Source organism: Pelecanus crispus, chromosome 12 (genome assembly GCF_030463565.1).
Source record: "Pelecanus crispus isolate bPelCri1 chromosome 12, bPelCri1.pri, whole genome shotgun sequence".
In the NCBI taxonomy this organism is placed as follows: domain Eukaryota; kingdom Metazoa; phylum Chordata; class Aves; order Pelecaniformes; family Pelecanidae; genus Pelecanus; species Pelecanus crispus.
The window spans coordinates 29,607,233-29,634,443 of record NC_134654.1 but is presented as its reverse complement, the minus strand read 5'-3'; the positions used below and the strand labels follow the sequence as shown (position 1 = coordinate 29,634,443).

At 39.7% G+C, this 27,211-nt stretch overlaps 1 protein-coding gene across 3 annotated transcripts; it reads left to right on the top strand.

Moving 5' to 3' along the window:
• Positions 1 to 537: 537 nt before the first annotated feature.
• On the top strand, positions 538 to 27,211 carry CSNK1D (casein kinase 1 delta). 3 transcript variants are annotated; one of them, XM_075720273.1, is made up of 10 exons: positions 538 to 613; positions 5,169 to 5,279; positions 7,085 to 7,233; positions 8,300 to 8,528; positions 8,901 to 9,071; positions 10,678 to 10,826; positions 11,404 to 11,575; positions 11,938 to 12,077; positions 16,994 to 17,060; positions 18,694 to 18,750. In XM_075720273.1, exons 1-9 carry the CDS (start codon positions 538 to 540, stop codon positions 17,024 to 17,026), a joined length of 1,230 nt encoding a protein of 409 aa, XP_075576388.1. In that variant the 3' UTR covers positions 17,027 to 17,060; positions 18,694 to 18,750. The 3 variants fall into 3 exon arrangements, with proteins under 3 accessions (XP_075576388.1, XP_075576387.1, XP_075576389.1); XM_075720272.1 differs by lacking the exons at positions 16,994 to 17,060; positions 18,694 to 18,750 and adding an exon at positions 26,971 to 27,211; XM_075720274.1 differs by lacking the exons at positions 16,994 to 17,060; positions 18,694 to 18,750 and adding an exon at positions 18,904 to 19,339.

Sequence of the window (27,211 nt, the reverse complement as noted above, 5' to 3'; positions counted from 1 at the left end):
GCCCGGCAGGCCCCTCACGGCGCGGCGCGGCGCGGCGCAGGCGGCTGGGACGGTCCGGGCGGGCCCGGTCCGTGGGCTCGGTGGGGCGGCGCGGCGCGGCGCGACGGGATGGGGCAGCAGCCGGTGCCGCCGCGAACGGCTCCTCCCCACGGGGGCCGCGCGGCCGACAGCGACGCCTGAACGCGACCCGGGGACACGGGGGCACGCGAGGCGGCACCGCACCCGCGCGCCGCAGCTAGCCGCGCGAGGCAGCGCGCCCGTCCCCGCAGCCGGAGCGCCCGCCCCCGTTGCTAGGGAAGTGAGGTCACGTAGTATGGCGGCTCGGAGCCGAGGCGGCTGAGGGGCCGGTCTTGCGGGGTATCCGCGTCCATCCTTCCCGGGAGGTGCGGCGGCGGTGCTGCCTGTCTCGCTAGTATCGAGCGGCGGGACCAGAGCCGCGATGGCCTCAGGAACCGCAGGGCTGTGAGGCAGCAGAGCGCGAGCCGGCAGGGCGGGCGGGGCAGCAGAGCCGGGTCGCGGACGAACGCAGCTGCCGCCATGGAGCTGAGGGTTGGGAACCGGTACCGGCTGGGCAGGAAGATCGGGAGCGGCTCCTTCGGGGACATCTACCTGGGTAAGGAGGGTGGCTCGCTCGGCACGTACCTGGCGGGCCTGTGGAGAGCGTCGGGGCCGGGCCGAGCGCCGCTCGCTGCCGTGCCTGCTCCCAGCCCCCGGCGAGGTTGGGCCGGGGGCGGCCCCCGGGACCTCATTTCACCCCGGCTGGAGCTCAGGCTGCGCTGCTGTCCGATAAGTGCCCTTTGAGATGAAGTACCTTGCTAGGGGCACAGCAGTAGCAATTTTAATATTTCGTTGACATCATGTCCTAATTTGGACAGTGCGGAAATGGGGAATTCTGGCTTATTTAGCTGCCTCTTCCCATTGTTGTCTTGTGACCTTGGGCATTGTTAATCTTCCCATCTGTAAAAGGGGAGTAAGGGTATAAATCTCCTCATTTGGAAAAAAAAAACCCCGCCACGTTCAGAAAAATGTTTTGGGAAGGAAACGTGCATCAGGGTTAAATATCACTGCAGTGGACTAAGAAAAATTGCTGTCATAGGGATGTTTGTTTCTTCTGTGAGGCCTAAAAAAAAAATTACACAACTATGGATGACTAGGTTGCAGTTAAAAAAGACCTCAAATCCTTCAAAGAGTCATCATAGTTTGGCTATCCTGTTGCCTGAATGTTGCCCTAATGCCTTGTTGCGTATATCTTATTCTGCTACCATGATTTCTGTGCAATGTAAAGTTTGCAGGATTGGCATTGTCTTTGCCTGTCTGTTTATATAGATCTCTGCCATAATGGCTCACTGCTTATGACTATGACAAGCAGTGGTGGGTATAACAAGTTTTGAAAGCAAGTATTTTTAAAAAACTCAATATATCTGCAAACTCTCAAACCATAAGAAATGGGTTAAATCCAGGCAAATTGAAATTTTATATCCTGCCACACAGAAACAAGTACTCTGCATTCGAAAATTGTGGTAACTTAGAAAAGCAAGTCAAAAAGGGGGGGGAGGTGGAACTTGCAGGGGCTAAGGTACGTTAACTGCATACGTCTGGAGGGTAAAAGCAACGTCACTAGCTAACGCATGTGGTATGTTGGCAGTGTATGCAGTATGAGAGGTGGGTTTTTTTCCTAGACAGCAGTGCTTCATGTTGCAGTGCACAGCTGGCATGCCAAAATCATTTGTTAGCTGAAGCTGCTTTTTTATTGATAATGAAATACTGGTTATCTGTAATATAGATCATGTGCCTGATGAAAAATCCATGTTTCTAGCTGAAGACGTGTGGTTGTCTAGAGGCAGAGAACATGATTCTTTCTTTTTGCAATGCTAGCATAAAAGATTGAAGACTATTGTGAGAAAGATGGTGGTAACGCTTGTGCAAAAATCCTCATTAGCTACCATTGGGATTTTGGGTGGAGATTAAGACAGCAGTTAAAATTGGAAAAATCTTAGATGATTTGAGAGCCTTCTACTTTAGCATTTGACCACTGCTCAGGTTAATCAGTTTATATTATACTATAAATTTAAAGTGCAAGTGAAATAAACATTTTTTTTATTCGTCACTATTATCTTTATGCATACAGCCCACCCCAGTAAAGTTGCACGGGAAATAATAGTTCTCTGCCTATTAGTACTACTGCCATGCTGCATTTTGCACAACAATTCCTCATCCTCAGTTTTTGGCCTCTTTGTATCTATAACTGGCCAACATGGATTTACTTTTAGGGCTTGCTGCAAATGTCATGTCTGAGCCGGTAACTAGCACAGAATTATATGCCTAGAAGATCCAGCTAATGGCATGGGTTTCTTTTTCCAGGGGAAATTACTGTCTCTCAAGAACCGAAGCCTTTTGTAGAGGCCCATTTGGTTTGCCTACCATTGTCTGGTAAAACAGGGGCGTTCAAGATCTGTGCTTTTTGTGATAATTAAATGTTTTGGGGGTTTTTTTTGTTTTGTTTTGTTTTGTTTTTCAAAAAAAGCCCCAAGTTTCTACTTGGTGGTTCAGACTGTATAGTAGGACATAAATGCCTTAAAATAACTTCTAAAATTCTTTCAGAAGTCATTAATTTTTTTTTAGGTACACATGCCTTCTGATAGCCCTTAGTGAATTTGTAGATTACCTCAATGTAGCTTTCCAGCTCAGTTTTATGCTTTGAAAAAGAAGATTTGATTATTTTTGCCTGTTGCCAGTCCCCCTGTAATTTTTTTTAATGCAACCACAAGGGTGTTGAAGAAGTTCCAGAGTAGAGGGGAGGGACCTTCTTTCTTTCTTTCAGTCAGTTCTTTGGAAGATGGAGCTGACAACTCTGTTGTTATTATCATAGTTCTTTCATATTCTTTGCTGTTCTCCCTCATACCTCAAAATACGTCTTCTGGAATTTGGAGCGGCCCTGGCTTTGCTTGCTTAGAATGGCAGGGTCTGTGGGACAGTATTTTGAAAGGTAAGGCACTCTTGTAAATAAAGGAGCTTAAAGAAAATAAAATTTAGGAATTTAGTGTACCTGAATCTTTCAAAGTTACCCTCCAGAGGAAGATACGAAAGAAATGGATTCCCAGGTATCCTAAATGGTATAAAAGATGGACGAGAGGTGGGGGGGGCAGATCAGAGTAAGCATTTGTTTTGTTGCTCGGTCTATGAGGTCAAATAGATTTGAGTCACGAAGGTATTGCAGTCGCTGTGTTTTCATGATTTTTGCATTACATATATATTTTTCTTCAGAATGAGTTTTATGTTGTAAACTAATTAAAATAATTTCCAAAGCTTTGCTTATGGTAGAGGATTTTGCAATTCCAAGTAAATTGGAATTTTGCAGTTTAAAAGAAAATACTTTCACAACTACAGACTTTCTTTTTCTCTTACGAATGGTGACTTCTCATTATACTGCTTGTTACTACTTTCAAATTATTGATTCTTCTCATAGTACTGCTTCTTGCTACTTCTCACATATTGTCATGTTTTCGTTAAAGGAAGCTAAGCTTTTGGTGGTTACAGAGTTATTTTAGAAATTTTGTGCCAGGGACAAAAGTCCCTACTTGGGGACAAGCACTGGATTGCTTGGAAGAATGATTTGTATTTTTGTCCCCCTGTCATCAGTTTTGCTGGACTCAAATATATTAATTTCATTATTTTAATACCAAATCTGTTGTCTTGAAGGAGAAGGTTTATACAGAAGTGGAGTTCAGGCTGAGGATCTTAGCTCTGTCTTAGGTGATAAGGACTTCTTGGGAAGAGTAACTATCCTAAGGAATGACCTACTAGGTTGAGACTCTGGTCTGTCAAGTAACAGTTTAATACTGCGTTGAGCAGAACTTGATAACCGATAATACAGGTCTTGATCCTCCCGTGCAGTTTTTGCCCTAATCAAACACAGAAGAGGTGTGTCTTTCAGTATAGTCGGACAGGAATTGGTGTCTGTTTTGGATCGGAGAAGTTTAAAAAAAAAAAGACCAAACAAACCAATACCCCCAAACAACCGTGTCTGTTGCTGATCACCCATCAGATAATATTGTCTTTGGTCCACACTTTTCCTGATCTTGGCTACTGTGGGATAGGGGAGAACAGGTAGTGAATGTAGGGATAAGCAAGAAAGGTCCGGAGTTCTGTGGTTCAAAATCCTTACTTTATAGACAAAAGGCCATAAAGCACTGAAGTAACGCCTTAATCTCAGGAGCAAGGTTTTGCAGTTATAATAGTTGGGTGAATATGTTAGCTCAGTACTCTGTAATGGTCAAAGAAAAGCATATGGAAGAAAATAGGTAAGCAGAAAAAAAATGTAATTGTGCATCTCTGATGCACTTCATGTGATCCTAAACCATGAGATAATGCAGAAAAGAGAAAGCCAAATTCTGAAAGTAGAGAGACTCGGCGATAAGTCTAAAAAGTGTCAGATGTCTCCTTTTGCCAGTTCCTTTTTCCCTGTAGTTCCTTAGTTGCTTGGCTGTAAGAGTACGTATTTTCTTGACTCTGTTTCTTTTTAAGAATGTCAGTTTTTCCCTATATACGTTTAAACTTTGAAAGCCAATTTTTCAGTCACTTGATTACTGAGAGAAGAATTTAATGAGATTTTTTTTAAAAGTTGTTTGAGAGGACAAATTCTTGATTCTACATAATCTGCCTCCCAGCCGGATAAAATCATAAGGTGTCAGAATACATCTGGAGTATGTTGAGATTTAGGGAAGTTGTAGTTTCTGTTTCCAAGGCATAAGAGGAGGTGATCTGAATTCCTAGCATTTCTTAGGTTGGCAGGGATACATGCCACACCTGTAAACATCCATTCTGAGCACTTCCACCACAAACTGGAAGTGGAAAGACACCCCTCAGAAGATGCACTCTTTTTTTTTTTTTTAAAATTTTATTTTTATTTTTATTGAATGCGATAGCAACAGTTTTGGCTTGCCATGCTACAGTGTCTAATCGTTGTCTCTTAAACTACTAGTCTGTTGGAGAGAATCTGTGAGACTTCAGAAGAATATTTAGATAATCATGGCTGAAAGTACCTAATAATGTCTGGATGTTTGCTATTGAGAAGTAGTTTGTCAGTATTTGTTTTGTTTCAGTCTTGACAAAGAAGATGCATTTTAAAAAAATATGTTGACCAATGTTTTAAATTCTTCTGGTTGTAGGAACTGATATTGCTGCTGGAGAGGAGGTTGCAATTAAGTTGGAATGTGTGAAAACCAAACATCCTCAGCTCCACATCGAGAGTAAAATCTACAAAATGATGCAGGGTGGAGGCAAGCAAATTATTTTCCTTCTTCGGAGATTTAACTGGTTTTCTGTCTTTGATGTATCTGCCACCTGGAAGTATTTAATGGTTAAGATCTCTTTTGACATACAAGGAGAAAGTGGAAAGGGTGGTGGGGTAGATGAAGAGCAGTACCTCAGCTCTCCTGTGAGTGATATAGAGTAGCAGTTCCAAATCCATGGCTACCAGACTTCATGATAACCACTAAGAACCTCCAGTGTTGCTCACGGTCCCAGAATGTTAAAATGTGAAAACCTTGAGCAATGTGGGACAAAGTTTGGTCCCGTCTAGCAGTACAGTGATTGACTTTTGTTTCTCATGGGTCAGTGAAAGATGGTAACCACTGTTCTGGAGCATTTAACTTGACTTGCTTATTATAGTAGCGCAATTCTAAACTTAGTAAATTCAGGTTAATTTTTGTTATGTATGTTGGTATTCTTTCTTCTGAGTTAAAAATATTTCCTTGCTGTGGGAATTCTAAGACAAAATGGCATTAGTAGTAGAGAACAGGAGTGAAGCGACTGTAGCTACTGTGTGGTACTCTGCTGGGATAACTCACTCATATATTTTGGAATTCTGCAAAGGTAAGATTTCCATGCAGTTCTGGGACATAAACTTAGTGTAGTTAAGTTTTGCTTTTGTTTCATAGTCCCTTGAATTCTTCCTAAATGAGTCTATACTTCACATAAAGACTACATTCCACACTGTATCTCAAATGCAAAATACAGTATTCATACATCCAGAAGTGGATGATAATGTGTATTTGCATTTAGTTACTTTTTAATTCCTGCCTCATTCAGTTGCTGCCTGCGTGTAACCTGAATAGCCTTCATAGAGTAAAACGGTTCCTTTATGGACTTACTAAGGCCATGATGGTGGGTTCCTTCTGAGGATGGATGCTGCGGAGGCAGGTGGCAGAAGGTTAAGTTTCCATCCGAATAAGGGCTTCTCTGTGAAGGGAATTCAGGAAAAAATAATGCACATCAAGTAAAGATAAGAGTTTAAAATGGGTGAATTATACCATTTCACTTCAAAGATGCATAAAATTAGCTCAAAGTAAAGGCATTTGAAATTCTGAATAAGGCTACCTACATACAGGTTTAATTCAAAATACTTGAGCAATTCTGCAGTTTTGTGTGAGATAGCTTTCCTGAGTTCTCCATGAAGTGGGGCTAATTTTAGTTCTCTCAAGCTGAATGTATAATGCGTCTCATGAACAATGCTACTTTGGTAGAGATTCACCAAACAGCAAATACAATGGTACTGGAGGAAAGACAAGAGTATGAAGCAAGGGTGAAAATTCGTTGCAAATTGAAATGGGAGAGAGAGGTATTTTACGGTGATCTTGTAAGCTTTGAAACTAAGAAGTTAATTTCTAAGGCCTTCTTCAGTAATACTATATTTAGTGGTTTGTCAGTGTCTTTATTTTCAGACTTCCAGTTGGAGACTACAGGAGTATTAATACGTGTAAAATGCTTAAGGCTCAAATCCAGCAAAAATGCTGAATACTTTCAAGTTACAAGCTAAGCACAACGACTGGAGGTTTCTGGGGAAGAGGAAAAAGGCTATTTGTAGACCTCTGTTGCTATCATTTTATATTGGTTCTGCTGTGAAATTATCAAACTTTTCATTTTGGAATGGCTGAAGGTAGTATAAAATATTAAGTTTCACTGTAAATACAAATATTCACAGTAATGACACTCTTAGAATTCATTTTAAGAGCCTTGAAGATTCGTGTATATGAACTGTATAAATCAAATTGTTATACTGAATAAACTGTTTCCTTTTTTCTAGTGGGTATCCCCACAATTAAGTGGTGTGGAGCTGAAGGGGACTACAACGTAATGGTGATGGAGCTGTTGGGACCGAGTCTTGAAGATCTCTTCAATTTTTGTTCAAGGAAATTTAGTCTCAAGACAGTCCTGTTACTTGCTGACCAAATGGTAGGAAACTGCTTTGTTGATCTTGATAGTACAGCATGCTGGGATATTAAAATTTCTTGAGAGATCATAACCAACTACATTTTATTTCTGTAGGTTAGAGGTGAATAGGCTGTATCATTAGAGAAAAGACTCAAAATGAGGTTTGTTTCTGTAAATATAAAGTGTCTCATCAAAAGTGATTACAAAGTCTTAATTTGATTTTTAAGAACTTGTTGTGGTTTAGCCCCAGCCAGCAACTAAGCACCGCGCAGCTGCTCACTCGCTCCCCCTGCCCCGGTGGGCTGGGGGAGAGAATCGGAAGAGTAAGAGTGAGAAACACTCCTGGGTTGAGATAAGAACAGTTTAATAATTGAAATAAAGTAAAATAGTAATGATAATAGTAACAATATAATAATACTACTAATCATATACAAAGCAAGTGATGCACAATGCAATTGCTCACCACCCACCAACCGATACCCAGACAGTTCCCGAGCAGCGATCGCTGCTCCCCGGCCAACACCCCCCCCCCCCCCCAGTTTCTATACTGAGCATGACGTCATATGGTATGGAATAGCCCTTGGGGCAGTTTGGATCAACTATTCTGTCTGTGCCCCCTCCCAGTTTCTTGTGCCCCTGGCAGAGCATGGGAAGCTGAAAAGTCCTTGACTGACATAAGCAGCACTGAGCAACAACTAAACCATCAGCGTGTTATCAACATTCTTCTCCTACTAAATCCAAAACACAGCACTATGCCTGCTACTAGGAAGAAAATTAACTCTATCCCAGCCGAAACCAGGACAGAACTGGACCTGCGCTGTTTGCAAACCAGGTGTTGCACTGCTCAATGACAAAGAAATTGCCCCAGTGAAGTTTTTGGGAACAAACGTAAAATAGACACGGGGAAAGAGCTGGAGAGAAGGTTTATCTATTGTCTTCTAAATTATGTTCTCTTTAATGCCCTTACATTTTACAATAAAAAGTTTATTTACCTGTTTTATCATTAAGACAGTGTTGCTAGTGTTTTTATAAGAAAAACGGTGTATGCCCAGCCTCTTGACGATTTTTTTTTTTCCTCTGTATTTAGATTAGTCGAATTGAATATATTCACTCTAAGAACTTCATCCACCGAGACGTGAAGCCAGATAACTTCTTAATGGGCCTGGGGAAGAAAGGCAATCTTGTCTACATAATAGACTTTGGATTAGCAAAGAAATATCGAGATGCTCGAACTCACCAACATATTCCATATCGTGAAAATAAAAACTTAACAGGAACTGCGCGTTATGCATCCATTAACACTCATCTTGGAATTGGTGAGCTGGCGAAAGCAATAAATAGAAGCTTTAAAAGTGTCAAAGCACATAATTTTAGTGCAAGTAGATGTTGCTTTATGGAGGCATAGAAGACAGTCCCTATTTCTGGCACTAACAGTGCAGCATGCTTGGCCTCGTATCTCTTGATTGGGTGGCATTCAGTCAGTTTGTAATTCTCAGGAATTAGCACATTTTTTAATAACTGCAAGGGTGATAGGCTTTTTCTTGTACTGGGTGAGTTTATCATGGGCATAGTAACTCTCAGCTATCTCTTGGTTTTCTAAGGGTTTTTATGACAGTCTTGTTGCACAGTCTTTTGTTTTTCCAGTAGAAAATGAAACCTAATGAGTCCACTTTTTTATGCTGTTGTAGAGCAATCTCGCAGAGATGACTTGGAGTCCTTGGGCTATGTACTGATGTATTTTAACCTGGGCTCCCTCCCCTGGCAGGGACTGAAAGCAGCAACAAAGAGGCAGAAATATGAACGTATCAGTGAAAAGAAAATGTCTACACCCATTGAGGTTTTGTGTAAAGGATATCCTTGTAAGTTACTCTTTTGTGGCACTAAGCCTACATTGTTCACGTTTTAGTGGTGCTTCTTTTTTCTTTACACCGAATTCTACCGGTCTTTTTTACCTCTCTCTCTCTCTCTTTTCTTCTTACACCACCACCCCCCCCCACCTCCCTCCCCACGATTGGGCACGTCTGTGATAAAGCTACTGTGCTTTCAAGACTGGGATCTTTGTGATCGTAGACCATTTCTAATTATCCCTTCTCTTAACTATTAGTACACAATCATTGCGGTGCCCTCGAGTCAAAGGGTAGCTTGGTACGTCTGATTTGTGCTGTATTGTGTGTGCACGCGTCTACGCTGGCTGGATAACTCTAACAGGCAAATAGCTTTTTGAGAAACTATCCATTTCTTCATATGTGTGGGTACTGTTTCTTGGATGAATCAGATTGTATAGTCAGATGCACCCCTTACCTATTGCAGTTGTTTCACTTGGGAATTGTCATTCCAGGTTCATCTAGTTTGGCCTGGTGATGGTCAGCATCTGTGAGAGGCGTAAGAAACCCTCCTATATCCTAGCATCATGCCTCAAAGCGGTTCCATTTCTTAATTTGGTATTTACATGACAGTAATAACTAAGCATTTTTGAGCCCTGTAAAATGATACTTAAATCTGTTTTAAAACTTGTTAACATTAGCTGCCATCAGAGAACACTGGTGATCTTTCATGAAGAGTTCTGTCTCCATTCTTTCCATGGTCTTGGCTTCGGCAGCTAGGTACAATAACAAGGACTATAGTTTTTGTTAGGGCTGTATGAAAAGTTACTGTCTTCGATCTGTTTCAAAGGTAGCTTCATACGTGTTCCTTTACGTTCATTAAGTATGTGGTTTCTCTGGGGTTAACAGGCAGGGAAGACTAATCAACTTTTCTTGTGCTGTTTGTTAGAATTTCTTTCTTAATGTAAATTATTAATATATTATTTCAGCCAGAAAGACTTGAACCCAAAAGCTGGTATTTTCATACTGCTATTATCTCTGGTGCATTGCATTCACAACAGTATTTGGTTTTTTGCTGTGTAACTAATACCTTGTGTGCCATATAAAAACAGGTGTTCAGACTACTGCAAATCTAATATTGTAGCATGACTTACTTGGGAAACATATATGGGTCCCCTAGATTTTGCATGTTTTGTGACCTGGCAGACATGAATCTTTATGTGACTTAACAACAAAGAGATGCTATTCCGTGTCCTGCAAGCAGTTGTATTTAAATGTATTCAAAGTGAAGAAAGGCAAAAAAATCTCTTCTCTTTGCTCAACTGTAATTTTAAACCTGTTCTCCCCCTTCCCACTCCCCCCCTCCAGTGCTGGTTAAAGAACTCTAATATTGGATCCTCTCTGCTGTTTACAAATGAGATCTTTGCATACTCTGTGATAGACAAATAACTTCCTTTTCAGGGTTGACTGGATGGGTGGGCTATAGTGTTGCCTTCAGTAGATTTCTAGTATTAGGTCACTATTCTTTTTCTTATGTTTGGGAGATTCCTTATTTGTTGGGGTTGGGGGTTTTTTTGTGATTCAGAATTATAAAAAGCAAATGTGAAGCTGAACGAACAAAACAGGCTTTCTTTTATTACAGCTGAATTTGCCACATACTTGAATTTCTGCCGTTCTTTGCGTTTTGATGACAAACCGGACTATTCCTATCTAAGGCAATTATTCAGAAACCTTTTCCACCGACAAGGGTTCTCGTATGACTATGTGTTTGACTGGAACATGCTGAAATTTGTGAGTAGCTGATACAGCTTTCTAAAACTTTTTTTTTCTTTTTTTTGGTAATAGTATTTTTTACTACACTGTTAGTTTTGAGTATCTTACCTGATACCTTAAGATTGTCTTGCCTTTTTCCTCCTGGGAGCTGTACTGTCTAGAAAAACAGACCAGGAAATCAGGAGAGGCAGGAGATACTGGAGCCATGAGAGGGGGGCTGTATGACAACTAGGTTGAAGTTACAGGGTTTTAAATGTGTAAGGCTTCTGAGATACTTCCTTCAGGGCAGTGACCAGGCTAGGTTGCGGAATTACTATTTTCTCCCACCTTGATCTTCAGCACAGGTCATTTGCAACTGTTGAGGAGGTGTCCAGCTGCCATAACGTTATGTGTGTACATTAGCATTTCAAAGACTGTCTCAGCAGCTGGATGAACAAAATTTATGGCAGTTCTTGAGAAATTTTACCAAAACAATTAAAGCCCTAGCAAACTTCGATTCACGGGTTGACCAGTTCTTTATTTTCAGTATTTTTATGCAAATATATAGTTGTAAGCTCAATAATCCCCCAAGTTGTTCACTAGTCTTGACCCGTAGGGTGCAAGCAGAGCGGCTGAAGATGCTGAACGTGAAAGGCGAGAACGAGAGGAAAGATTGAGACATACACGAAATCCAGCTGTGCGTGGATTACCCTCTACTGCTTCTGGCAGGCTGAGAGGAACGCAAGATGTAGCTCCTCCTAATCCTCTTACCCCAACTTCACATGCTGGTAAGTAAGCAAATACCTGGATAGATGCACCTTGCAGACTATTCTAATTTGCATTTTGCTCCTGGTCATTGGAAATCAGAAATTAGAATTAGGGTACCTGAGTGGTGTTTGTCTCTGGTCAGGGTTTGGGTTTTTTGTTTGTTTTTTCTCCCCCTTGCTTTTCAGTAGATTGAAGGTAATCGTACACACTCATTACCTGCCAGTTGCTACTTAGATTTCTGTGAATGTAAAACAAAGGCCTTGGTTTCCGTTGTTTGACTCTGTGGAAGTTTTACATGCAAACAGCGAGAGTGTAATTTTTCCAGTGACCATGTTACGGTCCTGTTTCTCGTTAGAAGAAGCTAACGCAGTTTTTCTCACAGCCAACACCTCTCCTCGGCCAGTATCTGGTATGGAACGAGAAAGGAAAGTGAGTATGAGATTGCATCGCGGTGCCCCAGTCAATATCTCATCATCTGACTTAACGGGCCGACAGGATACCTCTCGCATGTCAACTTCGCAGGTAAGAAAGGTTTCTGCGTAATGGAAAAATGAGGGTGGTTTGATAAAGTTAATTTTCCAAAAGAACATACCAGCTAATTGATGTGATTTGATGCTGATTTTGCAGATGATGTTGACCCGTATAAATACTTGACATTTTAACTGAATGTTTGTGATGTGAGTGTAGACTACTGTAAAGAATTTTTTTTTTTTTTTTTAACCTTGGCAGCAGTAAGCATGAAATACTCAAAGTAATACAGAGTCATTGGTGTATGAGATAATGCAAAATCCTAGAGATACACCATTTTTACCTACAATTATGGATTTTAGCTCCTTTGGTCATTGAATTTCTTATATCTGTTATCAATGAGGAAGCAGAATAAATTACAGGCAGTTGTGAGTCATGTTTCCAAACCAACAGAGCAGAGAATATTGGTGCAGAATAGACAAGAAATAGTTGGTGAAGAACAGAAAAGTGCAAAAGTGAAGAAATGTTGTAGTGCAGTACTATAATTCAGAGCAGATAAGAAGCCACATATGTGGATGATGGATAGGTCACAGAAGGCTCATTTGAGGAGGATGGCAGGAGGATGAATGATACAGCGATTCATAGCCATAGCCTGCACTGAAATTATCCTCATTGGCCACAGTGACTTAACAAAGAGATTTTAGGAATGCTGCTTTTTAAGACTGACAGACGATGTTTAAGTATATTTTTAACGATGCTATAGCTGAAACATTCCTTTTTCAGGGTATTCACACAGAGTTGTCCTAAGTAGTGCGTGGCCTGGCTTTGTACAGCTTACCTTCAGTCTTACCTGTGGAATGGGGAATCACCTGTACTGTAGGCATACTGCAACGTTACTGGGAGAGCAGTCTGTTATGAGGACTGGTGCGGTCATGCACGATGAACAGTAGTTCAGGGGCAGAAATGACTGGACGAGAATAGGAGACAAATGAGCTTTTTGGTGTTGGCTTTGGTGGCAATTTTTGCCAGCTTAAATCGTTCACTGAACAGAGCTGTAGTTCACAGAACAAGAACTGTAGTTCTTGCCACCAGAAATTCTCACATTGAAATATTTTATGGCTGAAGTTTGTAAATAGTATGAAAACAAAGAGGGTAGAACTGTGTGTAGTTGTGGATCTTGTAAATATGCATAAATACCAGATAGAAGGATGTAAAGAAGGTGCAGCCAGACTTTTCTCAGCAATATCCAGCGCATGGACAACAGACAGTGGGCACAAATTGAAATAGTAAGAAATTCCATATAGATATAAGAAAAAACTTTTTTACCATGAGGGTGGGCAAGGACTGGAACGGTTTGCCCTAAGAGATTGTGGAGTCTTCCTCTTCCAAATTACTCGGAACCCAATTGGTCATTGCCCTAAGCAGCCCACTCTAGTTGAGTGCGCTTTGGGTAGTGGGATTGGACTAGATGATCTCCAGGGGTCCCTTCTGACCTCGGCTGTTCTGTGAAGCTGTGATACTAAGTTCCCCCTGAATGTTTGCTCAAATGTAAAGATGGTTTCCTGGTAAAGTGTGTATGCCCAGGGGGCTTGTCTCTGGCATTCGGAGCAAATCTCAGATGCTTTGTCTCTGTTACCAGTCAGATAAATAATTAATGGGAGTAACAGAAATAAGTGCGGTGATGTTACTTGGCTACGTTAGGAGAGAGTATAATTTTTTCGCTATATTACTGACATGTAGCTCAGTGTGCATGTGACACTTTTCTGAATGTTTTAAGGTACGAGTAATCCAGGTGGGTTTGCAGATAGATACATTTTGGTTCTGCCTGACTTGTAAGATGGGAATACTCTGAGATTGTGTAGGACTGTGGGGGTTTTTTTGAGTAATCTTTGAATATCCAGATATATAATTTGTGCAGCGGGCCAACAGTACAGTCTGGCTTAATGGCCCATTTCCATACCTGCCCTTTTTAACACTCTGCTCCAAGTATGGGATCATTTGGTTGACTTCTTTACAATCCCAATAGCAGCCTAGTTGGGAATCTTCTCCGAGTTTGTTATAATTAATCATTCATCATCTGTTGTCTTCATTTAGTTTTTATCAAGGCAGTGAGCCACTGGTGGTCTCCACTCATGGTGACTGAATAACAGTGTGTGACTAGTATAATGTAAACGGCTTCCCATGGGCCTCTTGGATTTGGAAGGCAAGAGAGATTTACTTAGACTTCACCTTATAACACTTCCCCTTGAGCTCGTTAGAGAAAATTCACTTTTCATTTTCCCAGTTCTCGCTTACTCTGTAGCAGGCAAGATGGCTGAAGTTGCACGTTTTCATAGCTTACGCTCTTACTGTCTTCATAACGTTAAAGTAGTTCTTCGATAATCAAAATTTATCCTTAGATGTTAACCAGGTTACCAATTAAAGCCATGGGTTTCCCATTATCTTTATACCTGTTCTTAGTCAGGAAGACCTAAAGTATCCAACTTGCATGGCAAGGTTATTAAGGAGAATTTTGATTGGCTAGGTGTAAGAATATAGAAAATCATCCATACCACTTCTTATCCGGAGAACAGTAAAGAACAGCAACTATTTGTCCATGCCCATTCCAGGTGTGTTAAGTTTCCTTTGTAAGTCAGTCTTAAGTAAATATGCTACCACTGTTCCTTTTTCAGGAAGTGCTTAGACCATACTCTGTGGTAGGAAGCAGGTTTTAAAGTTTGCTACGCCGATCTACAGATGTCTTATGTTAAGAACTACATTTGTTAAGAGTTGTAATTTATAACTTGATAAATTAATTTTGTTATTTTATTTTATTTGGATGCCTTGGTTTGGTAAGGAATGCTGCATCTGTAATCTCCACCTCTCATCATCTACAGGAAAGGCTACTGCTTGTTAAACTCTGGGCAATGACAGTGTGCAGAGGTTACTCAAAGAAATAATGAAAGCTACTTACCTCTAAGTAGAGTTCTTAAAGATGACTCCACATTTTTATCTTTCTTTTTTCCAAAATGAGTTCTGATCAGTTCAGATGGAAACTGAAAACTAATGTAGATAACACAAACCAAAAATCTCTTATGGAAAGTAGGTCTTCTCAGAGAAATTTAACACTCATGGAAAAATGGTAATTGGTGAGGATAGCAAAATAGGTGTCATGTATATTCCCCACCTCCAAGATATTGTCCACATAGTACCTAAATAATTCTCATTGGAAAGACTAGCACTTTGTAACACTAAGTAACGAGTGTTTGTTGGAGTAGCAACTAGCATTTCTACAAAACAGTTTGTGAAACTTAAGTGTTTCTAAGGAAATTACGTAAATTCTGTGGCACATGTTATTCAGTGCTTTTCTGGGTTATATGGAAGTGAATGCAACAGCTAAAAACCTGCAAGTTTTGAGATGTTTGACAGCAATAAACATTAGTGAGAGTTGAGCAGTCAGGTAAAGCCTATTCAAATAAAATGTGTATTACTGCAGTACTCCAAAACCTGATTAGGATGAAGGAGTGGAACCCATTGTCTTATATGGGGGAGCTCTATCTGTGGTAAGCAATGACTGAGGAGGCTTTAAATGTAATGTTGGAGAGGTTAGTGTGATGTCGTCATGAAAGGACATAATTTCATCCTTGAATCTATGTATGATGCAGTAATGAAGAGGAACGGGGACGTTATTTCATGTCATTAATCAGACAGATGCTGGAATCTTATGCTTAGTTCAGTTCTCAGTATCTTAAATTGTTGGAAGACTGTTAAGTAACACAAAGAAGAGCCATAAAAATTGAGCTTGGGAAAACAGACTGCACAATGCAAGAATTTCAAATCAGCATCTTTCAGTTTGTCTGAAAGGTAAGAGATCAGCTTGAGTTAATTGGTGTAGTATTTTAGAGACAGTGATTTTAACAGGAATTGACATTTATGCCGAAAACATGTGAAGAGCCTATTGCTTAAAATTAAAACCACTCACATTTAAAGAAAAGTGAAAGAGGGGTCTAAGTGAAGGCAGTTAGCCACTGAAACAGCTGCTAAAAGAAGTAGATCATCTGTCCCCTTTGCCTTTGCATCAAAACTAGATTCATTTCTAGGTGGTGTATTCAGGTCTAAAGCAGGCCTCAATTACATGTCTCTGTGCAATGAAGAGTTGTGGTCTGTGCTGGACAAAAAAATCATTCCGGCTGTTAAAAGATCCTTCTGCTCTTAAGCCCTATGAGTGAATTGTTCACTAAGTCTCCTTTATGTAGTCAGTCTTTAAACGTTAAGAAACGTAGTAAAGGAGGTCATGAGTATTCTAGTAAACACTACTTAGAATCAGTTCTGTTGACCCACATTGCACAGACTGCATCCCAAAAGTGGTGATCATCTCAAGATCTAGTTATGGGTGAGTAACCTTCATTTCCTTTCACAGAAGGTTCGATCCGACTGCTCATGGTATACAGTAAGTTCTTTAGGTTTTTTTTTTTCCTGAATGTAGCATGTTCGGCACCCAACAGTCAAAGCTGTGCATAATTCCTACTGGTAATAGAGGTATTCTCGCCATACTTAGAAGAAAAGATTGGAATGCTGCACAAAGAAATACTTGGTTAAGTCTCTTTGACAGGAGAAGTTTTTAGAAGACTGTAGCCAACACTGGCTTTGAACGACTTAAGTGTTGTGCCGCTTCCCTGGGGAAAAGGCAACATGCTTCCAATGCCTCTGCGTTTTCCATCTCCTCATGAGCCAATCTTTCTCCATATATCCATCTTAATAGGCATCATACTCTGCGTTGTTCTTCTGACCCTGTCAGCTTTCTTTGAGGAATAACGATTTGTTCCTTTTACGTGTCTCTTAATATGATAGAAATGTCTTATAAAGTCTGAAATCAGAGCTCCTCAAAAGATATGTTTGCTACTGCAAGTTTAGGTTGGATGTTTGTTAGACATCTTTATATATTGGGGCAGTGGAACTGTTACAAATTGCTGTCTTTTCCCCTACCTCAGAATAGCATTCCTTTCGAACACCATGGCAAGTAGCTGCTCGTCTCCTTTCGTTGGAAGGCAGCACTGGGTGAGTGCTTCTCATTAGACACGAAAACTTTGGATGGGGTGGGGAAAAAAATCTTTGGCAACATCCGACTTTGCTTCTTCTCCTCACATTATCTCATAGCTGTACCTGTGCCTTCCGGTTAGATGCTTGATGGAGCATTGTTTTTTCTCTAACTTGAAAGTAAATGTCCTTCCAAAAGTTGAATTATTGCTGCTGTTCCACTTGGACTCTTAAGCGGAATTGACAAAAATAGTGACTTAAAAAGTCCATAGAATCATTCAAGCATCAACAATGAAATAAAATAACCAAGTGTAAATTTTAGCTGTTTGAGAATTACATGTCTTTCCAGGGATGTTCATGCAGCAGTGTGTCATCCATTCAAAACTGGATCTGCTTCAGAATCGTAAAACCAAAATACTTGTATGAAGACTTAATTGACTGTATTACTCAAACGAGGCTCAGTCTTGTCGTGAATGGAACATTCTACTACAGCCCTATCCATTGTTCACTGTTTTATATTCTTCTCCATTCCTTATGAGCTGTCATTTTAAAAATACTCAGATTTATTCAGGTCTATATTTAAAAAATGTTCACGTACTAATGAGAATAGTTTGAACATGAGCATCTCAGAGGTAGACAGACTTGGATTTGGGTATTTAGAACTCCTTTCCACTGTTCAGTGCAGTAGAAGTTTCTGCCTTTCTGTGTGCAGCTTTTGGCTTTTTAGTCTGTTCTGCTTTTGGCAATAACAGGCTTCATCAGGGAAATAACAAGTTTCAGTTGGAATCTGAACCTTGATGGCTGAAGGATGCTTTCTTAAGTATTTCAGGAGCTTCTTTGCTTTGCTTATTACTAAAAAAAGGCTGTGAGATTTTCTGTTTCTTAATAAATTCTGTTGTATAACTCCATCTGCTGCCTCACTTTCTCTATAAAGCATAAGCTTGCACTAATCCTGTATCTCTAGTTGGTGAAGAATCCTGCTATTCCTCTTCCGTTTTCTCCTCCTGCTTTGTGTGCTTGGCTGACTGTGCACAAGCTGCTTCATAAACAGTTTGTTACATTAAAAGGATCCAACTGTAAATGGCAGCTTAACACTTTAAAACCCAATTATCAGACCTTAGTCAGAAATAAAAAATAAAAAAAAATTAAAAAGGCAAACCTAAAGCTTTGCATTGGAAAGCTTGTGTGCGGGAGACGTACAGATTCTGCTCTGCTTAGGATTGTGTCTGCATTGGTTGGCCTGTATGGTATGCCTTACTATTTGTAGCTGTTTACAACTGAAATTAATACTGAATACTGATTCAGCTATTAGACATTTCTCGCTTCTTAAATTGCCGTGATGTGTCATTGTTTTTCACTTTCACAGTGAAAGTGTTATTGAAATAATGTTACACTGTTACTGAAATAGGTCAAGCTATGGAAATTAATGAAGTGTCTTTTAACACTGTGTCTCATGAAAAATGAAAAGCCATTGAAAAGAATTAATTTTTTTTTTTTTTACCCTCTTACTGGGATTTTTTTTTTTCCCCCAAACTTAATTATTCATTGAGTCTATTTCTACACATTGGTAGTGTTTTCATCTGGTTTGTTCTTTCTTCTGTGCATGTTTATGCCCTGTTTACTTTTCTTCAAAACATCCCCTCTGGCTGGAAAGGTGAATTTTCCATGTTAACTTCTAATAAAGGAGGAAAATACAGGGAACTTCCTGTAGCTACAGGTGGGTGCGAAACATTGTACAGCTCATTGGATTTTAAATTCACACGCTTACTTTTGGCAACAAATTATTTAAAAGTACACTGAGAGCTATTTGTTTGTTAACTGGAAGGGTGTGTGCTGATGTTGTCTTGTTTTTTGGCTTTGGTAGATTCCTGCTCGGGTAACTACCAGTGTTCTCCAGTCTGCTGTGCACCGATGAAAATTATGTTGCCATGGAGGGCAGATAATGCATGGCTGATCTCCTATGTTACCAATGGCTTTACTAGCAAAAATACCCTAAACTGGAGCGGAAACATTACAATTGGAGCTCTCCATGTGACTTAAAAGGCACTTGGAGGAACATGGACAGACTCCAGCAGCTGCCGTTACAGGACGCTTTTGCCAGAAACCCAATGACCTTAAGAGAACCCTGTGGTAACAGGGCTGGAAAAGAAAGATGGTTTACAGAGTTCACCGCCTGTTATTGGATGGCCATTTCAGTTTTCCCCCCACAGGCGGCAGACTTTATCCCCTTTTTATTATTCTACTGTAACTATAAATCTTTTACTTGGTTTAAGAAAGTTTTTTGTATCATTTTGCTAAAATTATTGGCTTAATTCTCTGTAAAGAACTCTTGCTTTTGTCTGATTTAAAAATGTAGAATATAAACAAACCTAAACTAAAGACAATGACTTGAAATTTCTTGTTTAAAAAAATCAGTTTGGCAGGGAACATGTAAATGAATCAAACCAATCTGACTTTATTTGAACTGTTTACTTATTTGTATGGTCCCATTCTGAGACGGTTTTCTCATGTAATTTTTAAAACTGTTAAGAGTTTTACTTTGCTGTTTGCTGTCTTCATTCACACTTAACATTTAACTTTCTGTGTAACACAAAGGAATTTTTAATGCTCGTTGTTTTTTATAAAAGAGGAGAACTAAATACCCTGCAGGAGAGTCTAAGTATAGTAGAGATGGTGATAATGGATTTCTTTTTTTGTAAAGAATGCGAGGGACAAAGTGAAAGACTCTGGCATTTGGGGGATTTAGAATTTGAAAGCTTGTCCTATCTCTCTGCTTAGTTTGGGTAAATGGATAGTTTCAAACATTGTTTTTATTGGTAAAATTTTGTTTCCTGCACTCTGAGGCTGGTTAGCTTGGAGGGTATTGCAAGTGGAAAATACACGTTGCTACTGAGTTTTCAGTGAATTTGCATGTTTCATTCAGCATCTACGTGTTTAAAAATAAATAAATAGATCCAGGCCTTCTGTTTCATGCCAAGACTCAAAAAAGGAATTCTTTTTCTAAAGCAAAAAACCAAACCAACCTATTCTTGCTGTGAAATCCTGAGAATTCCTACAATTCAGGTGCATACCGTATTTAATTCTTTAACTGTATTCAACCTGAGTATGCCCAGAATCATTAGCTAGGAATGAATGACTCGACATGCTTAAGTTGCCCAAAAAACTGTTGCAGGTGTTGTTAGCACCTGTTGGTTATGGAATACGAGAGATTCTTCATATTGTTTGTTACTGTAAACGGTCTCATAAAATAAAGTAGGAATTCTGTCCTCACGGTACTTGGAACAGTATCAGAAGTACTGTTTGTGCTAGTATGACTGAAGTAATGGGAAGTTCCACGTCGGCAATGAAAGTATATACAGAGATTTTGTTTGAACAGTTAGGTTTTGAGAAATTCTTCCCTGCTTGAAAACAAATGTTTTTTAAAGGCCTATCGGTCTTCAAAGTGTTATTAAGAGTAATTTTGAATGTTTCAGTGTTTGCAAATTGGTTTTTGCCCCTCTCAAAAGTCCAGGTATTAAGTATTAGTCACTCTTTGGATGTTGCCAGAACGTTAGCTACGTGCTTGTGTGTACTTTGGGTCTGACTGGGGAAACCTGTGTTTGGGGAGAGTATGTGGAAAAGCTTAAGAGTTTGATCCATGGATAAGTTTGCATAAGAGAATTATTTCCTCAGTTACTATAAACTTAAGTATTTTAGGCATGTGCAGTACCATTTGAACAGTTTTACACTTCACTGTGCTTTCCTTGTAAATATCTGTGGTTAATAATGTACTGTTAGAGGGACGTACAAAGGCAGCCTCTTTATTCTCTCTGTATCTGGAACATTAGATTACTGTACTATACTTAAAAGTTGACTGCGGGCTTCTAGAATTGTACTCACTTGTGGGCAATTTTTGTCCTTCATAATAGTTAATTTCCATCATGCGGAAAATAGTTAGACTGCCTATATAAACCTGTGTATTGGAAACCAGTATCTCAGAGCACTTCATTTGTACTACCACTGTATTTGTGTACTTTAACAATTGTGTAAATACATTCATAATAACTTCTATTCTTCTTTGGTGTAACTTACTTACAATGAATCCTTACTCTTTACTTGGTGTAACTTCTTTCTTTCTTTTTTTTTTTTTTTTTTTAAGGGGTTTCTATACTTACAAAGAGCATTGTCAGTTGCAAACGTTTGAAGACCTTGGCGTGGTACTAAAACTTTCACTCAAGGATTGTGGTAGTCATGGTCAGAATGCAGCAGTTAGGGTATATGGGAAGAAAAAGAAGGCATTCATTGCTTTGCTCACAGAAAGCATGTCTTTTGTCTCTTTAAAGGTAAACATTTTTGTTTGGATATTGCTTCTCTTCTAGAAGTCTTTTTTACAAACGCTTTCTCTTATCAAGTAATACGTTGTATTGGTAGGAGCTATGGGAAGAGAATTGCTATGGAGACTTCATCAGTCATAGGAGGTAGGATAAAAGCAAGAAAAATACTGAGCTCTACGCACAGTGCCCTGAATAATAAAAGTCCTGGCTGTTGCTATGTACTTCTCCAAAAGTCTGTTCATAATCTGAGGGCAAATGCACCTTCAAGAATCCTCTGTGCTTCTGATTAGCAGGCCTTTAAAAGTTGGAAGGGTATTTAATTTATCCTCACAGTTTTCATTTAGAACTGGCTGTGTTCTTTTATGTGGAAAATACCACCCGTGCTGCTGTTTTACATAATCTTGATGGTTACAGAGTCCCTGAATTCTTTGTGGTGCAAGTACCTTGAAAACAATCGAAAATAAATCCTACGCTGTAAGAGAGATATTAAGTAAAAGGATTTAAGGAGTCCATGTATTCCATGTTAACTTCATGGAAGTACTCAAAATCTCCCTTGGAGGAAGGCATGTAGAACTCGGAGGCAGCTCATTCTTCATTCTTCAGTGGGGAAGAATATCGTAAGTACAACTATCTGTTGTCTTTGTTTCCCCACTTTCCAGACCCGAGTGGCAGCTCCTCCATAAAATCTGTCAAAGGCAACACTTTATCAGAAGTTGAATTTCCCAACAAGAATCTTTACAATGAATTTACAGATTTGTAAGTAGATCATTGGCTAGAGCATACATGTTCATTTCAAGAATATTTATTTTCTCTTTGTAAAAGAATGAAATAAAAAGGTATTTATTTTGTTCTTTAACTTTTGCTATATAAAAGCACCACTTCATGTGTACAAAATACTAAGTGAAAACAAACAACGCTGCTGGTTTTTTAATAGTGCTGAGCCATCTGGTCAGAGATCTGGATTTAATCCAGTTGTGAGGAAGTGTAATCCACCATGAACTCAATCCTACAGCAAAGTAGCTTCTAAAATACACTGGATGAGACAGGTTAATAATAAAAAGGTTTTGCCATTAAAGAATGCAGTACTTCGTTCCTAAAAACAGTACACTTCCCTCTGGTTCATTCGGGTGACAATTATGGGCATTACATGTATATGTCTAGATTTAAGTGGTTATATGAACCTGAATTGTATGGACTATTTGCATCATTAAGTAGTTTTGTACCAGGAGAGTGCTCAGAGGCCTGATCTTCAGTAAGAATCTGTTTCACAGCAAAATCCTACTAACTTTATCAGCAAATACTTGCAGAGGAGTAACACTTTATGACTTTTTCTCAGACATTGGTGGCTTTTCCTGCTTAATCTTATTATGACTAGTATACTTTGGTTCTTTGGACGAAATCATTGCATGCTGCAGGCAGAGGGACAACAGAAAATTATATGAGATCTGTATGTACACAATCTACAAAAATATGCAGCCTACAAAAAAAACCCCAACTTTTTTTAAGACAGTGTTCTTTGTTAATCTCATTTTGGGAAAATTCTTGACTCAAAAGTCATAGATAAGATCTGGGTCTGAGAAATAGAAGCGTAATGGAATGTGCAAGAAGGGGAAATTGTGTGTATCATCCTAAAGCATTAAGCCCTAGTCTGCTGTGTCTTTGCTGTGACCAATCCAGGATACTTGGGGTGGGGTGGGATGTGGAGCAAAACAGCAATTCATTTGGTACATTATGCACTAGGAAGAAAATGTCTAGTCCTGTTCTCAAAAACAGGCAAAACGTTTGGTTTAATTACAGTCCTCAGCTTGGTTCAGAGCTGCAGGCGTTAACAGGCACAAAGGCAATGCAGAGCTTCTGGTATTTCCCGTAATCCTTAAGGAAAGGATAAACCAGTGATTCACAGTATTTTGAGGTCATGCACATATTTTTTTCTTAAAAGACCCCAAACAGCAAATGTTTCTCTGCTGTCACTGCTAAGAAATTGTATTTTAAGTTTGTCTGACATTGTCAACCAATGGATCTTATGCCACATTTTTCAGCAAGACTGAAAAGTCTTTTGCTATTTAAGAATTTTAAATACTAAAATCTAGATACGCTTCTTCATTGGATTCAGAGTTTTCCAGTGAAAAGCCTTAAACTGCTGAAACAGTAGTAGATGAAGAGTCAGAAGAGCAAGAGCTATCCTCATCTCTTACTGCTCCGAAGCATTCATCTAGGCATAGTGAGGGAAGTTGCCAGCTGGAACGTTGCTGAGATGATGAAGCAGGTATTGAGATCAGTCAAGGAACAAACAGCATATAACTAGAGGTAAGTAGTTTTTTACTATGTCTGCCTCTTTCCATACTTTCTTGGACAAACGCAGGACTGCCGATCTTGCAGACTGTGTAACTAGCAAGATACTTTTAAGAGCCCTGACTTTTGCAGTAGGTGCGCCTTTTTCCTGCTGGCACGAAGATGAGCTCTATTCCAGGAGCATTGAGAAAGCTGCTAAAATAATATATTCCAAAGCCGTTGCTTTTCATATGCAGTGCCTCTGCTATTGTCAAAGTTGTTTACTCTTCAAATATTGGTGGGTCACCTTCCTTCAGCAGGTCCAGCAGCAGGGAACAACAGCTGTGCAACTCGGGTCATGCCCGTTTTCCTCCACAGCGAACGGTCCGACTCCTTTCTTTCAGACTCAAAGAATACCAGAGGCAAAGATAAACTCTGGGTTTTTTGTCACAAGGATGTGCTGACTGCATGCTAATAAATTCTGTCACTTCAGTCCACCCAGTAGCATTCATTCCTCTAGCAGCATACGGCTTGATCTGGCCAGCGGGGTAGCAGAGCATTTGATAACACCTTAGGCCTTACCAATTTAACTAAGCTAGCATAAAAAAGGTAATCATGTTTATTCAAACATGGGGTTTTATGTAAACTAGACCTACGATCTTTTCAGTGTAAATACACAGAGATATTTTTGAAGCTGATCTTAAGAGAGATTTCTCCAAAAGTTCTCAGCAGAGATACTTAGAATTAGGCACAAATAGGTGTGAGCCTTTTAGATAGCTTCTAGATAGCAAAATGCAGCTCTTGTTACATTGAAGAGACTGTATTTTTGATTCACTTGGGTGTAGCCTTGAGATTATCCCTTAAGGAGCCAGTCTTAGCTGGGGTACCATAGGATCCAAAAAATCCCACCATAAATGTATTTAGACTACGTTTCCTTAGGAGCTTTCAAGTTCTAAAAGCATCACTTGACAATAAAGACAGCTTGCTGGCAGGTCAGTACTCAAAATATTTAGGACTTTATAAGTCATAGCAGTTCATAGAACTTTACCTGCAAACAAAACCTGGAGCAGTCTTCGGAGGACAAGAACAGTAATTTCTATGCGGAGCACCACAAAATTAATAGCTATTTGAAATTAGTTGATGCTTTAGAATAGTCTTCAGGATCATTTACAGCAGGAGCTCATTTCCATTTTGGAATTGGCCAAACTATGCGTCATGGCAAAAGCAGTCCCCTTGCCCACGTTAAATTCTGGCTGCCTGTCAGCTCAGTGTCACCTCTTATTTTCTTCTCTGTAAGCACTCTGCTTATGTATAGCTATTTGAGCATGTGCAAATGAAGCCAAATTTCCAAATCTGGGTGTTAAAGTTATTTTTTCTAAGCTTATTTTCTCGCACCCACAGTTTTTGACAACCAAATAAATATTTATTCGCTACATTTGCAACAGTTTACTAGAAAAGCATAAAAAAAAATCTGAGTATAAATGTACACATTACATTGAAGTGCATTAACAAGAAACAGAAAGTCATCTCACTTGCACAAAGCTGAAGTGTACTCCCATAATCCTAAAGACAAGTGTGGCAGAGAGACACAGACACAAGTCGGTACTTACCACTGTAACATGTAAGAGTTTGCGTTCTCCTGAAAGCCCTGTTTGCAATTGCCTACCAAACTGAAGCTTTTCTTTGGGACGTAACAAAGGCGCGTACATGAGTGTATTTTGGATTTTCATTTTGAAGTTTGCTTGCTTGGTTAGGGCAATGTTTTAATTTCTGTTTAGACAGTGACTTTACATTGTCTAACACATGTATTTGTTTGGATGGGATTTAATATTAACAAGCACAAGATCTGTCCAGTCCTTTACACCATACTTTCATACCATCTCAAGTCTCAACGTTAGGGAACTAGCTGGTTTAGCAGCAGGTACTGCTAAAGACTTGCTGTAATGTATTTAAGGACTGGAGAAAAATAAAATCTAGAGATGGTGATTTTACACGGAGAGCTGCATCACTTAAGATTTTTAGTTCTGCTGAGATCTTCTAGGCTCCAAATAGCTACAAGATATTTAGGAATTTTAAAAAAGCAAACTTATCTTTGTATAGGAGGAGGAAGAAAATAGTTCCAACTCTGCATTGCTTGTCTGGTAAACAGGCAATCTGTCTCTATTCTATTCTACTGGGTATTTTGTATGTTTGATATATATAGATTGATACATACATATATAAATATATATGCACACACATATACACCTCTTTATATATTCTCTGTGTGTTAGAGGCATTTATACATACACCCTCTCTTTGCATTAGGAAATTAAGGGCCTAAGATCCATTACGTGATCAAACATACAATATTTTAACCATAAATCCTATAGTACACAATTTATAGAATGTACAAAGATCTAAAAAGCTTTAAAAATTATGCTAGGCTGTACACTAAAAGACTGTTCATTAGTTTCAGAGAAATAATCTATGAAAACTATCTTTCAACTGTTTATAGTATTATACTCGGACCTTTTACACTTGTGTTTTTCAATTGTTTCCCTCACAGACTTCTTAAATAGATTCCCGAACTACGTGTCTAAAGAAATTACATTTGTTCCAATAGTGTATGATGCAAGAGCAAATTATAATGTTGTCTTTGGGATGCTTGGCAATTCAGTTGTATAATTACCTGCCTTCCCTTTCCTTTCCCCCTTGATTCCCCTTTTTCAAATCACAGAATTTTAACCAGGTGAAGGTTGAACAAAGGTTCACCCAGGTAGATGTTGCACGGAACTGTTCTGCTTGTGTGCCCGGGCAGTTTCTCTTTAGCAATGCGTTACAACGCCAACCATGCGCATCCTCAAAAATATATGAAAGGGCACATCTCACAAACTGCTCTTAAAGGGATCTCAGTGGTGTTGAGATTAAAGAAATACTGTAGCAAAATACCTGGAGGGGTTTAAAAGCGATTCCTTGTGAATTTACAATAAGCAGAGCTGAATTAATAAGGAGCCAGGCTAGTCTTGCCAAGAGAAAGGGTTCCAATACAATCCTCTCCTCCTGTATGTAACAGTTCCTAGCTGGTGTTCTAAGACAGCACTGGAAACCTAAGGACTCGCTGCTTTTTGCCTTTTTTTTTTTTTTTTTTTTTTTTTTTTTTTTTTTTTTTTGGACATCTTGGGGTAGGAAGGAGGGAGGTCTATAAAACAGGAGCTCCGCGTAAAGACCTTTGTGGCCATGTCCGTAGGAGCAGTTGGGTACATGCCTCAGCACACCCTGGCATACTGGCCCACAGTTGTCCAGGCCTAGGGATCTGGCATGCGTGGAGCTTTCCTTCCCATCAGTACAATCAATCTCTTTCCAAGGAAATCAAGGCGGCTGAACAGAAAGAGGACTGGAGGGCTAGCACACACCTGGATGTCACCCCCTGAATGGGACAGAATGGAAGCAGGGAGCTTAACTGGCTCAGAAGAAAGAACTCGGAAGTACTCTCAAGTCTGCCAGTTTTGATGTTGCTAAGAGATCTGCACTAGGAGTTTCTCACCTGTGTTGGTGCGTCTTGTAAATAATGAAAAAAGGGTAAAAGATTTTATAGCCTGTGTGAAA